Consider the following 14,622-nt stretch of genomic DNA (forward strand, 5'->3'; position numbering starts at 1 on the left):
GTGCATTTAAGAAAATTTTTTTAAAAGGGAAACAAAAAGATAAATAAATGAGTATGCAAACAAAAAAATGTGATAATAAAGGAAGGAAGGATACAGGAACTTGGTAAGTGGTTGGATCAAGACAAACTGGTGGTGGTTTGAGGATAAGAAGGATTTTTAGCATGTTTGGAGACAAACGCCAGTGGAAAGACACAAAATTCTTGAAATTAGATACGACTGACTGATAAAGGAAGAACTGAGAAATACCAGTCAGAGGATGTTCCTTTTTCTACCCTTTTCATATCAATAGCTAAATCTTCATCATTAAGGACACGTTTTTGCTTGTGTCTGGGATGCGAATCTCGGGTTACAAATTAAGTTGTACTTCACTCCTTTATTTTCTTCTAATCAATCCTAACTTCAATTTCCAAGCCCCACCCCTCTGGGCTACTGTGAAACTTACCAGTGTTGTCAGTCTATCCCTGGCCAACCCAGAGAGAGACTTTAGCTCTGGGTCACATGGAGTGATACCAAGGACGTCTGGCCATCTGCAACCGTCCTGGCAATGACCAGAGTTGTCCCTTGACCCTATATGGCTGTGTGTGACTCCTTCGGCTTTGGCAGATCTTCGGGGCTTTTACACCTCCTTGGGAATCTATTGTGACAGTTACTAAGGTGCCCCTGCTGGATGCTCTGCAGTCGCTGTCCTCTTGGGAGTCCCAGCTTTTCAGCCCCTTCCACTAAGCATGTAAATACCTCTGTTCTCAGGATCCACAGGCCCCCTCTTCTCCTTCAGCTTTGGGGACCTTCTGTGTACCCCAGAGGAGCATTTGTTCCTGTATGTTTTTCTAAGGCACTGTCTTCAAATTATACACCCCCTCTTCCTGCTTACTTCAAAACCTAAGGCCTCTGAACATCTGAGGCTTTGAAACAATGTAAGAACGATTTCAAGCCAGTTCCACTTTCTGTCCTGCCCATTACTCTACAGTGTCTGGACCCAGAGGGGGTCTGCTTTAGGCTTGCCGGTAGCATGTGGGTTCTTGACCTCATGCAGGAAAGATTTCACAACAGGAGCCCAGGTGATTTTGAGAGTATGTTTATTAAAGGTGGGGAAAGTGAAACAAAGGACGGGCTTAAGACAGAAGAAGGAACAGAGGAACAGGAAAGAGCCTAGGCACTGGCTGCTTTGGCTCTCTAAGAAATAGAAGTCACAGTAAAAGAAGTGAGCTCACTGGGAAATCAGAAAAAAAAAAAAAAGAGGGCCTTGGAGAAGGTATGCCAGTGGCACTGTTAACTCCTTCCTGGCCAGCCTCCTAAGCCTGGTGGGCTTGTAGTACAGCTACAGCTTCATCAACTTTCGAACGGAGAGACTCTGGAGACGCAAGCATATGAAGAAGTTCTGAATTCTCGATCTCCAACAACATGCCAGTGATTTTACCAGCAAAAGTAGGGTGCATGGCTTGAATTAGAGAAAAGAGCCGTTCCCCCAACATTTGCTTTTGCTCTTGAGGAGGGACAGATGCCAACATGGGAGCAGTCAAAGGCTCCTGATCTTGTAGGTGAACAGGGAGTTGCGGCATGGTAACTTGTGGCTGTGTGTTAAGATGTGGACCACTGCGAACTCCTGCAGCATGCTTGTACTGTGGAACAGCGCCGACAACAGCAGCAGCTGCTGCTGCAGGGCGTGAACCCTTTGTCTTTGCTGATGTGTTAGCAACCTGCTGTGTCGCTATGATTCGTAGAACCTGTGAAGAAGCTGGTCTCATGGTACTACACGGTGGTCCAGGAGCAGCTGGGCGGACAGCCCTGGGCATATTTTGGAATGGACGATGTCTGGCACCCTGAGCAGTCCAGCGAGGACTTGGTCTTCTTTGAGCAATCTGGCTAGGCAGATAGTATGCAGCACGCCTCTGAGTCAGTGGGTCAGCTGCTTGCTGGTAGGGGTTGAGTTTGGGGTTGAGCATCGCTCTCGCACTTGCCAGTCTCTGCCTATACATGTTAGTGAGGAGAGCCTGGTGCTCTTCTTTGCACTGAGCTAAAGCTACATGCCACGGCTTGGTAGCCACAATTCTACCATTCATTTCTGTAGCTGCTTTAGTGGCTTCTTTTGGTGAGGAGAAACATACAAAACCAAACCCTTTGCTGTGACCGCCCTTCACCATCACCTTTGCACTAGTGATAGTACCAAATGAAGAAAATTCTTTTCGGAGACGTTCATCATCAATATCATCATCAAGATTGCCCACATAAAGGTTAACACCCTGGTATCTGGTGATCCTATTTTGCCTCTTCTGTTCAAATATGCGCTTAAGTTCTGCCTGCCGTTCCACTTTTTTCTGAGCTTGGCAAACGTAGATTTGTTTTCCACTGAGTTCCTTTCCATTCATCTCATCCACAGCTTTCTGTGCATCTTCATGCCTTTCGAAGCATACAAATCCAAAACCCTTGGATTTTCCACTTTCATCAGCTATCACTTTCATATTTAAGGCAGGTCCAAACTTGCCAAAGAGATCCTTAAGGTGCTCATCATCCATGTCTTCTCCCAAATTCTTGATGCAAATGTTGGTGAACTTGTTTGCACTAGCCCCAAGTTCTCTTTCTCGTTCTTTGGGAGCTTTAAATAGTCCAACAAATACTTTGCGATCATTTAGAAGCACCCCATTCATTTTTTCAATAGCCCTTTCAGCTGCTTCCTGTGTTTCAAAATGTACAAATCCGTAACACTTGGAACGAGTTTCGTCACAAACCACCTTACATGAAAGGATGTTACCAAAAGCAGAAAATGTATCATACAGTGCTTTTTTGTTCATGGATTTGTTCAAATTTTTAATGAATACGTTGCCCACTCCACTTTTGCCAAGCGGTGGATCTCGCTGACACCACATGATGCGAAGTGGCTTGCCCTTCACAATATCAAAATTCATGGTGTCCAAAGCACGCTCCGCGTCCGCCTGCTGCTGGAAGCTCACATACCCGAAGCCCAGGGAGCGGCGGGTGATCTTGTCTCTGCAGACCCGGACGGCGCGGATGGGTCCGGCCGAGCTGAACTTCTCGTAGAGCATCATCTCCGTCACGTCGGGGTGTAGGTCCCCGACGTAGAGCGTGGACGTGGGGTAGCTGGGGGCGCTGGGGTTCATCTCCGCGAGGCTGCCCGCAGGGCCACAGGTCACGACCTTTCCGCAAGAAGAGGAGAGCTAGTGCTGCGACGGGGCCAGGGCTGCAAAGGGGAAGGGGAAAGACGGGGAGGAGGAGGGAGGAGAGTGGGGTGGGGGGAAGGGAAGGAGGAGGAGGGGAGGAGGGGAGAAGGGGAGGAGGAGGGGGGAAGGGGAGGAGGAGGGTGGGGAGGGCAGGAGAAGAGCGGTGGGGGCGGGAAGGGGGGGGGCAAGCGCCGCGGTACACAAATCAACCGGAGTATAAAGCTACTTACTCAACAGCCGCAGAGCGGGGTCGATCCCCTGCCGGTGGTCGCTGGCTGTCGGCTGCAGCGGGGGAGCGAGGGTGGCGGTCTCTTCTCGGTCCGAGCAGCGAGGAGGCCTCGGTCTCTTCGTTCCTTCTTGGAGCTGCTGCGCGGGCCGCGGAGGGGTCGGTCTCGGCTGCTTCACCGGGTTATTTGATAAAAAGGAAGAAAAACAAAAAGTCTACGGCGGGGGAGACGCGGCTGTCTTGTAACTTGTGGGAGCGGTTAAAAGATATTTTAAGATTTTGTTTTTTGGAGTTTTTTAAAAATAAATGTGTGTTCCAAGCCCAGAGTACACACTCTGCCCTCTCTGCACTTACCGCCCTGGGTGAAGGCTGGTTAGTTTCATTTCTAAAGAATGTCATCAAGAGATTAGTTTCATTTTTAGAGACCGTCAGCAAGAACGTCATCGAAGAGAAACTGGACCTAGGCGGTTCTGCTGGGGGGTGGGGGGGGGAACCACTTTGTGATTCCTTAGAAGATTGTAAATTGCTCAAGTTTTTTGGCCTTGTTTAATTATTTTGTCTCAGTTTCCCTTATTCCACTCGTCAAGGAGTTTCTGTAGGTTCTTCCCATCCTGCCTCACCCCTAAATTATTTGAATGTTGCAGTCCTGGCTGGGGGACAGAAAGAAAGCAAAACATGAAAGGGAGCTATTCAGACACATGCGCATACAAATACATTATGTGTCAGCATGTATAGCATAGTTTTTATATGTATTGGCTCATTTAGTCTTCACACGATAGAGTATGATTTCCATTTTATAAGTGAGAAGGAGGTGGCTTAGGGAGATTAAGTTATTTGTTCAGGTTTCAAAAACTAGTACATAAGTAGAACTAAGAATGAAACTGGAAAAAACCAAACAAACCAAAATCCCAGCCCTGACTGGTATGGTTCAGTCTGTTGGACTCATCCGGAACCACGGCATGTTGGGTTGACCAAGTCAGGACACATGCCTGGGTTGCCTGCCAGGTCCCCTACTGGGGGCGTGGGGACCTGCAAGAGGTAACCCATTGATGTTTCTCTTGCACATGATGTTTCTTCCCTCTCTTTCTCCTTCCCTTCCTTTCTCTTTAAAAAATAAAATCTTTAAAAAGAAAAGAAAAACACACAAAAGAATTCAACGACAACAGAAAATCCTATCACCAAATCCATCCAAATTAATCACTTCACCAACCTCTGCCTGATGATAAGGTTTCTAAAGATATAGCAAGATGGGACTTCTACCCAGATCTACAAAATAACAAGGAGTTTCACAAAGGTGTGCCATTTATGTACAGTTATGAGGAATTTAAAGACACGATTTAGCTGTGTTTGCTAGAGAAATATATACATGTGAACTTTAACATGAATGTAGCGTCAAATATTTATTTTATGATTACCGTATTAACTTTAGACTTTTTGAGAACATGATTAATACTTCTATCTCACCCCACCATATGTCTAACACATTTCCTATAAAGAGTAAATAATAAACAGAAATTAATATCCCCACCCATAAATAGGTCTGGGCAGTTACTCAGTGAGGCTCACCCAGTGGGGGCTAGGTGTTGGCAGGGAGGAGGCAGACCAAGTATCCTGGGAAAGCAGGGTTCTTCAAAACTTGCTGCCAGGAAATGTGCTTATCTTGAGACACTAGTACATACCTTCTTATTTTAGGGGCACTCTGAACTTTTATTATAGTCTAGTAGGGTAGGCAGTCTAGTTCCTAACCCAAAGAAAGGCAGGGATAAAATGGGAAAGCGCAGAAGATTGTAATGACCCTTTAGGAAAAGGAATTTGAATATATGTATCAGATTTTTTTTTAAATTTTATTTTCTTTGATTCAATAATTCTACTTCTGAACTTGTAACCCTCACGGTCTTTTGATGTGTCAAACTGGCTAAGCTACAGTTCCCAGTTATTCACAAACACTTATCTAGGTGTTACTGTGAAGGTATTTTTGTAGATGTGATTAAAGTCCATAATCATTTGACTGTGAGTAAAAGAGATTATCCTTTGAATAAGTCCCACAGACTTATTCAATCAGTTAAAAGGCCTCAAATGCAGCTGAGCCCTCCCAAAAGAAGAAATCCTGCTTGCGGAACAGCAGTTTCAGCCCACTGCAGAGAGTTCCAGACTGCTCTGTCTGGCAGCCTTCCCACCAGATCCCACACTTGCCTCGCTGGCTTTCAGAAGCAGGTGAGTCAGTTCCTTGCCATGAATTTCTTAATATACATCTCCTACCAGTTCTGCTTCTCTGGTGAACCCTGGCTGATACTCTAAAGTAAAAAAACACAATCTGAAATTTGTGAAAATGTCATGTAGTAAGGTGTTCATGAGAGCATTTTTGTAACAGCAAACAAGTGTGCAGTATTACAGCATTAAAGTAATAATGGCACAGTCACTTGGAATATTTAATTATATGCGTGAAATTTTGATAAACTTGTTTGATTTTATATTTAAAATGCAGGATATAAACTGTATACAGTATGGTTACAGTTATGTCAAAATGAACTTTAAAAAACCCAGAAGAGAACTTGTATTATAAAGGTTGTCTTCGGGAGACAGAAATATTTATTATATTTTAAACTAAAAAAATGAATTAAGTTTTAATCCGAAAAAAAATTAGCCATTTATGTTAATGATGCACATTCCTTCACAATTAAGAACATTTCCAAGTATAATTCAAGAACTGCTTTTAAATTCAATGGTGATTTTTTCAAAGGAACCTGTGCTTTAAGATTTTATGCAATGATAATATATTCCTACATAATACATAAACTTCAACAACTGTGCAAACCTAGTGAGCTATTCGATTCCAGGACCAAATGGCATTCATGCCATGAAGCCAGAAATCATTGCAAATGAACAAATGAGCACCAAGCATTTTCAAATACTTTAGGTACTAAACCCTAACAACTTGCCTTTATTCTAGTCACATGTTACGATACATTACACAGAGTGCTAGCAAATGTTTCATGTAATTAGTGCAATCAGGAAAATAAGTACATAAAAAGCATAGATAATTGTTATGATTCTGCTTGGTGAACCGTTGTCTGAAATCAGCTTTTGAGATTGATATTTTCCTATCAAAATGAACCATCATTTTAGCAGTTGTTGTAATAAGTCTATATTTTAGCACAGATCTGCTTCTATGCAAAATAATAATAATAATAACAGTAATTAACTGATGCTCCTGATAACCCCATCCCTTCTTCACTGTCGCCACTCCCTCGCCTCCCGCTCCTGTGCATCCTGGCAGCTCTGTGCATGTGTATCTTAACATTTCGGCCTGCTCTTAAGCTGTCTTTGAAAATCAACAGTTTTCGTCAGAAAAGGAGTCAGAAAAAAATGATAGGTGGAATCAAGGCTATAGATCCATGAGATAATTTAAGAAGTCAAATGACTATGATGTATGTGTAGAAAAAAGGTATGAAATGCATTTTTGTCTTCAAGGGTTTGTCCAATGAGGATAATAAAATTAGCCTTAGCTGCCACATTCAGTTACTTACCATCTAACTTACTATCGTTTCTCTCTTTTTTTTTAATTTAAATAATTTAATTGTGGTAAAATTCAAATAATGCAAAACAACATTTTAACCATTTTTAATACAGTTCAATGGCATTACGTTCATTCACATTGTTGTGCTACCATCACCATATTATCACTTCTTAAACATATTTTCTACATACATTTAAACAGACACTAAATTGAAAGCAAATACCTCTAGAGCAGAAACCATTGCTTTATGTTATTTTATGTTTTATGTTGTCCGAGAACCCATCTTTCCTCATATATCATGAATACCTTTATTGTGAAAGTATGTACATGTATTCATAGGAATATTGGTATTTCAATAGGTCAATTTAAAAAATATATATCTTAAAGGCACAAGAATGTGGATACCAAATATGAGGTCAGTGGGTATCCTTTTCTGCTTGCCTTGTGTCTTTGGATCCTGGAGGGACTCCAGATCCTCAGATTTGAAAGGAGTCAAACTTTGGAAGATTCTGAGATCATACAGCAGGGGTTAGGCTAGTCATGTCCTCAAACGCATGTGCGTCCCCCTCCCCCAGCACTCCTGGGGGTACCAGCCCCTTTGAAAAAACATCCTGAGGAGGCGTGCTCTGTAGTCAGTAATCCTGAACTCCATGAGATCATAATCATAATTTCATACAGAAATTTTGGAAGAAGTCAATAAACTTTGGCAATGTGTTGTGGGCATGTGAGCTTGTTAGAGAAAACATGTAGTGATTGTGAAGAGCTGATGACAATTCTGGATCCTCTTCTTTGAGGCATCTGTTTTCATTTATATTCAGTTGTTCATCTGCTATTCATTCTGGAAGGTTTATTAGTAGCTTAGACATATTTAAGCAGTTGAAGAGTTGAATCTACATAGAAAGTTAATCTAGCCGATGGTCAGAAAAGATTAAGGCAATTCCCCCTTTAATTTTAGCCTTATTACTTTTATTTGTATTGAAACTCATTATGGATAATAATGTTAGTTTGTGAGGCAAGGGGCCATTCAGTTCTATGATCCTCAACCTGGAGTTCTTATGTCCTGTGCCACGGGCTAAACGTGGGCTTTTACCTTGGAGCATCAGATAAACTTGCTCATATGTAAAGAATTACATTTTATATTAAGGCAAGTGAGTTTATTAAATAGAATGCAAAATTTGTTTTTAAACAAATCACTTGCACCGCTTCAGGCTACACCCTTCTATTGCTAGAGCTACCCTTTGACATTTCTCAACTGCTTCCCATTCGTTTATTCACTCTTAAACAAAACACCAAAGGCACAGGACATGAAAGAAAATAATCGGTAAATTGGACTTCATTAAAATGAAAACATTTGTTCTTTAAAACAAAACGCCATCAAGAAAAATGAAAACTCAAGCCAAGAACTGGGAGAAAATCTGTACAATATATATGTCAGGCGAAAAACTTGTATCCAGAATATATAAAGAACTCTTAAAATTTAATAATAAGGGGACAAACAACTCAAAAAAATGCCAAACTCTTTTCCCCAGGTGGCTGTACAATTCCTGCCAGCAGTGTATGAGAGTTTAGTTACTAACTCTATGATATTTGGCAAGTCAGGACACCTCTCTCCAATTCAAAAAAAGTAGTAGAATGCAAAAATATTCACAATGAAAGTCCTTCAGAGGAGCAATTTCCCTACTCTTTGACACCTAGGGGACTTTGTGACTTTCTTGAGCAACAGAATACGCTAGAAATAAGATGGTTGTGCTATTTCCAAGCCTGGGCCTCAAATGGTCTCCAGCTTCCATTCTGGAGCTTTTGGAACTCGAGACAACCACATGGACTAGCAGGCTGGAGAATGAGAGACTTTGTAGAGAGGCCCTGTTGTCACGGCTAAGTCCTTTATAGATCAGTAAGGCTCCAACGGACTCACCAGCTCATCACAAGTTCACAGAACTCTGCCAAATCATCCAAACCTGGTCAAGACTAACAACCTTCCAATGAAACCCCTCCCCCAAATCCTTGTCTGCAGAATCACGAGTTCCATTCAGGGTTGATATTTTAAGCCACCAATTTTGGAGGTAGTTTGTTAATCACAATAGATCACTGATATCGATGATATCCATCTATCATTAGGAGCATGGGATAACACAAGTATCTACCTAATGGGATTGTTAGGAGATTTAAATGAGATAATGTATGTAATCTAGTCTATGCCCAGTTAGAGTGAGTACTCAGATATGTTAGCAATGATTCTTGTTATTGTTATTATTAAAGATTATCTCGTGGGGGGAGGGGCTTTTTTCAAAAGTCCAGCACTTCCTGTGGCTAATGCACTCTCTCTTAGCCTGTAAAACTTCCCACTTTGAAAAACACGCTGATGTCACCGGCTCCAGGGCAGCACTCCTACTGCACCAGCCAAAAATTACTGCTCCTGACAAGAAAGGTGGAGGAGCTTCTCCAGATGCTGGGTGTTAAATGTTAACGTGTTCCTTGTAAAGAGAGGAAGAAACTTTATTGTTCTTCTCCTTAGCCGTCTATCAGCTCATATTCTATCAGATTAAGTAAGCTTTTTGTCTTGTGTGGTATCAAGTTGGACCACATAGAGGGAAGGAGGGGAGTGTGGAAATAACATTCAGGAGACAGAGATCCCAGGAGGACCACATAGAGCAAACTTGAGCAGAATACCTCGCTGATTATTGTTAGGACATTAGCTGGGTCTCTTAACTACAGTCTGTTAAATGCTACTATAGACAATGCTGCTCATTTGAATATGATATTTAGAATTTTATTCCAATGCATTTTCTCTTCAAGACCTAAAAAATAAAAGATACATTTCTAAAAAATATATTCCTCAACCTATAAAGGCTGATAAAACATTAGTTCCTTTTAATCTTTCCTAAATATGTTTTTGCATAATTTTCCAATTTTGTACAAAGTCTTTCTCAGCAGTGCAGTAACTGTTACACTAACAAGTGTTAATGTAGTTCCTGTCTTTCCCCAAAAGGACTATAAAACTGCAAGACTTTTAAGACTTAAGGCATGGATATAAATATTCAATGCAGGTGTTTCTAAATCACCTTCCACAGTCTCAGACGATGCTACACTTGAATGGCTCTGGCAGAATGTCTTAGGGTGTCGTCTGTATTTGTATAAAGTTATGTTACATCCAGAATAAATGCATAAAATAAAGCAAAGCCTGCTGACATATTTATTTTCAGGATAGTTCTGTCACATGAACTCTATAATCATATTTGAAAATCCAGCTGTGGAAAGGTATGCATACTAGATAAATGGCTATTGGTCACTTGCCAGACCACAAAATTGAACTGTATATAGTAAAGAAAAATTCTAAACCAATGTTAGAGCAATTCATCCTTTTAAGTTAAAATCATCAACGAAGCACCTAATTTCTGTCAATATCAGTATAACAATCCTTTTTATGCCTATTAAAAATAAAAAAGATTACAACATTTTTCTGAAATTCCCCTAAAGGTGATATTTTCCCTGGCTTTTAAAAGTCTCATCTTATCTAAAGTGTTTATATAAATATAAATGTCCTCTGTGCACAATGTAATCTATTTTCCATTTTCAGTAAATTCCACAGAACTCTGCCTTCCACAAGAAGGACTCAATGTGGATTGTTTCTACTAACGAATGCGCTTGGTAGAGAGGAATGTCTCCATGTGCTCTAGACTTCAATTTCAGGAAGGCAATAGGTTCAATTCCAAGCATCATTTCCCTCCAATTAGGAACAAAATTGTGTTTATTACTCCAAAAAATACACTGCTTGAGCCACAATGTATGTATATGCTCAACTCAATTTCTATTTAGGCTGAGGTTCCATATACTGAGCAAACATCTGAACCAGAACAGTAAGTGGGCGTGATTAGTGCCTATGTTGTCGGAGATCTTCATGTGAAGGCAGTTCACATGTGAAGCACATAAAATTTCTGCCACTTGGAGACCCAGACCATTTGGGGAGATGTTTCTGTTTTAAATATGCTCATAAAAGTTAAAGTAAAATTTATTTGATGAAAATGATGTGAAAAAAATTATATGTTAGCAATCTGAGGAGTCAATAAATGCAGTGAGTGGAGCCAAGGCCTATTACATATGGCCCATGGAAATGTGTTTATAAGATGTGGCTGATGCAATTAATAGAATGAATCTAGCATGTTGCCAATGTTGCATGTTCAAAGACTAAGAAAATTCTATCATTATTTTCCTTTTTTCCATTGCCATTGCTTTCTCCTGCTCCACTGAAACGAATGATATCGTTCGGCTGAGAATGTATAATCAACACAGGAGTTGGGATCTTAGATACAAGGAACTTTATTTTCTCCTGATTTGCCTGGTTTACATGGAACACTGAGCCTTTAGACTACCAGCCCTATAGAAAAACTATCTTTCCTTGTCCTGTCCATCTCTTTCCCTGATTTCCCTGATTCTTTCCAACGTTTGACCCTTTCACTATGCTGGATAAGCAACACTTTCCCTACGTGGGTCGAAGCAAGGATGGGCGACTTTGGTACTTCTGTAACATTTGGATATTTTTCCCAGGGGAGGGCGCAAACGCAGTGCCCCCTACCACAAACGATGCAGTGGAGTTTCCCACATTTGGGGAAATCGCAAGGGTCAGCACATCCAGAGTGCAATGGATAAGCCTCATTCTGGGAACACCACCTTTGTGATCACGGTATCTTCCTTGCTGGGTAAGTATGGTTTTTTTCCTCTCTTTAAAGACAAGAAATAGCTTTCCTGCTGACGCCCCCTCTGCCCCTCCCCCTCCCCCTCCGCCTTTCCCCCTGCCCCTGCCATCACTTTATTTGGCAGGACCGTGGCTGGCTCTGAACTCAGTCATCTACCGGGACTTCAGCAGCCATGATGAAATGTCCTCTGATATCTATAAAACTCTGGAGATCACAGACAGGCCATATCTAGAGGTAGAGGGGAGGATGGTCAGTAGGACAGAGGTGCCTTTGATGTCTCGCTCATTGGTGGCAATGCCTCGCTGAGGGCCTGGAGGGTGTGAAGGTTCTGAAAGTACAGTAGTCACAGCTGTGGATACTGTAAGGCACTCCCATTTGCAGGAAACCAGCTTCACAAAAGAAGCCTATAGGAGCTACATCACAGATTACAGGAAATCAAAGAGGAACTTGAAGAACCCAGACCAGAAAGACTAAAACCTTTTATGGCAGGGGCCGCAGAACAAATCAAGCATGTCCTTGCTAATTTTGAAACTACCGGTTCTTGATGGGCGAGAACATGCATCCAGGTGGCGTGGTTGCCCTGCGGGACTGCTGGGAAGGTGCTGCGACCCCGTGGATGATTTTCTTTATGGATGGCTTAGAAATGGAAAAATGCTGCTGCTTTTTATCCACACACCAGGACTAGGACAAATGGAACTGGTGTTATCCTGAGCCCTTCATTTATTCTGACCTTGATTTATTTGGAGCAGGGGCATTGTTTTTAAGAAAAGCACATCATGTAGGTTGTTTAAAAATAAAATGCATTTAAACTCTTTGAGAGAATGTCTCTTAGTTTAATATCTATTTATCCTGTATAGTGTTTCTGGAGAAACTAGAGCCTGGTTGCACGTCACTATGATAAAGGATAAGAATCTCTTCAAATAACTTCTACAGTGAAAACTACTTCTGGGCTGGAATATAAAAAACAGGATCAAAAGTCTTAGTTCTGAGTTGAAATAAAGGGAAAGACCATGCTCACAGCACAGCCAACAATTGAAGTGGATTCCTTACACATTTCATCACCTACAAACGGAAGCAGTTAACTGGAAGAGATTACCAAAAGAATCAAAAAGACACTAATACAGTTGGGTGGGGAGTCAATAAAATATTTAAGTTAATGAAATGGGCTTTCTATGTCAAGAAAGCGCATATTTTCCCACTTCCATAGCTCCCATTTATCATGACAATAAAGGAATATGAAAGCTATAAACCCACGTGAAGAGTATGGGCCTGGGGCTCTCAGCAGAGGTTTTTACAAATTTCTCGAATATGGAAATCAGATGGGTAAGTGGTGCCTATGCAGCAGGAAGGAAAAACCGTAGGTTAGGGTATATGCACTGAAGAAGCTGAAGCTGAGGAGGGAGCCAGCTTCCCAGGCAGGACGCTGGAGAGCCTCTGGACTGAATGAGTGAATGCTGGTCTTGCTGCACTCTTGATGTTTAGAGTATCAGAGAACAGCAAGAAAAGGAAGACATGAGATCCAAGAAATAGGAATTAAACACAGGAGAGGCCAAGGAAGATTCCCTGATGAACAGCACAGAATAAGCCTAGAGAGCAGGCAGCCCAGGTTGGAACAAGAAGATGGAGTCCTCCATGTGTGCGGAGACTCTGGCAAGAAAACACAAAATGATGCTCAAATAATGTATAAACATATTGGTAGGATAGGGAGATAGGAATTAGCGTGCTATTTCTTCCTCTTCCATAACAGTCCAGAGATAATGCCTAAAGTAGATGGAACAAACAAAACCTATAACCACATTATTTAGAAATAGTTAGACACCAGAAGGAACAGTTAAAATAATTTTTTCCCCTCTTGGGGGTGTGAGGCTCAGGCAAAGAGCTATGGGGATCAGAAACCTCTGTAATTATCTTACTTTACTGTTAAAAAAAAATTAATGCAGGTTTTTTTCAGTTACCATTTAGTCTCTTTATACCCCCTTTCCCCAGCAATCACCACTCTGTGGTCCACGTCCATGAGTCCTTTTTCCCTTTTGCTCAATCCCTTCACCCCCTCACCTCCCCGCCCCCTGAGCTGTCAGCCTGCTCTCCGTCTATGAGTCTGTCTCTGTTTTCCTTGTTAGTTCAGTTTGTTCATTAGATTCCACATATGAGTAAAATCATACGATATTTGTCTTGCATTTAGCAAAATATTCTCCAGGTCCATCCATACTGTCTCAAAGAATAAACTATGTTTTTTTTACGGCTGAACAGCACTTCATTGTGTAAATGTCCCATAGATGTATGATCCACTGATGGACATAATTGTCTTTAATAAAAAAGTTAGGAGTAAATATAATGATGAAATAATAAAATTTATGTACTAATTAAGAGAGATTTAAAAATATGTATTCAATTTTTATATTGGTGGTCAGTGTATAGTTAAGCAAAAACTCTTATAGAACAGTATAACTATTATGGATATAAAGTCAGAAATAGGTATCAATAAGCTTAATCATTGCATACCCTAAACACATATCTTAAGGAAATAATAACATTATCAAAGAGTTACATGTAAGGATATTTATCATGGCACTTTCTATGTTTAGGAACTTTATAAACCAGCAATATACACAATAGAGAAATTATTTAAAAGACTGTGGTGTTAATACCTGGCATGCTGAGTGTGTTAAACTTCTAAAAGGATATTTGTAGCTATTTCAAAATCCAGATTTTGCTTTTAGAAGCATATTTAATCACATGGGAAATGCTCGTGAGTTCCATAAAAAGTAAAAGTTATACCTAAAATAGAATCTCCATTTTTAAATAACCCACACAATCCACATACATACACACACATGGAAAAAAAGGGAAAAATTATATACACCAAAATATTAACAAAAGTTATTTCTGGGTGTAATTTGCTCTTTGTACTTCTAAGAAATTTCAAAATGAAAATAAAATGAACTTGTGTTACTTTACATGTTTTAAAAAATGAATTTTATATGTTCAGAATAAAAACAAGATTGTATA

The 14,622-nt window shown here is 40.8% G+C and overlaps 1 protein-coding gene, 1 non-coding gene and 1 pseudogene across 2 annotated transcripts; 1 reads left to right on the forward strand and 2 right to left on the reverse strand.

The window, feature by feature from the left end:
- Positions 1-1,059: 1,059 nt before the first annotated feature.
- On the reverse strand, positions 1,060-3,143 carry LOC129072458 (polyadenylate-binding protein 1-like). The gene has a single exon (XM_054575938.1). The coding sequence runs from the start codon at positions 3,114-3,116 to the stop codon at positions 1,293-1,295; it is 1,824 nt and encodes a 607-aa protein (XP_054431913.1). The 5' UTR covers positions 3,117-3,143; the 3' UTR covers positions 1,060-1,292.
- A 2,335-nt stretch (positions 3,144-5,478) lies between these two features.
- Positions 5,479-12,298, forward strand: LOC129072502 (translationally-controlled tumor protein-like; annotated as a pseudogene).
- LOC129072615 (U1 spliceosomal RNA) lies at positions 11,462-11,624 on the reverse strand. Its single transcript, XR_008529372.1, has one exon. It is a non-coding gene; the product is annotated as a U1 spliceosomal RNA (small nuclear RNA).
- Positions 12,299-14,622: the final 2,324 nt, after the last annotated feature.

Source organism: Pteronotus mesoamericanus, unplaced genomic scaffold (genome assembly GCF_021234165.1).
Source record: "Pteronotus mesoamericanus isolate MK-2021 breed Mesoamerican mustached bat unplaced genomic scaffold, CSHL_Meso_final contig_32, whole genome shotgun sequence".
In the NCBI taxonomy this organism is placed as follows: domain Eukaryota; kingdom Metazoa; phylum Chordata; class Mammalia; order Chiroptera; family Mormoopidae; genus Pteronotus; species Pteronotus mesoamericanus.

Coding starts and splice junctions, on each gene's coding strand:
- LOC129072458 (XM_054575938.1), bottom strand. CDS start 3,116: ATGAACCCCAGCGCCCCCAGCTACCCCACGTCCACGCTCTACGTCGGG.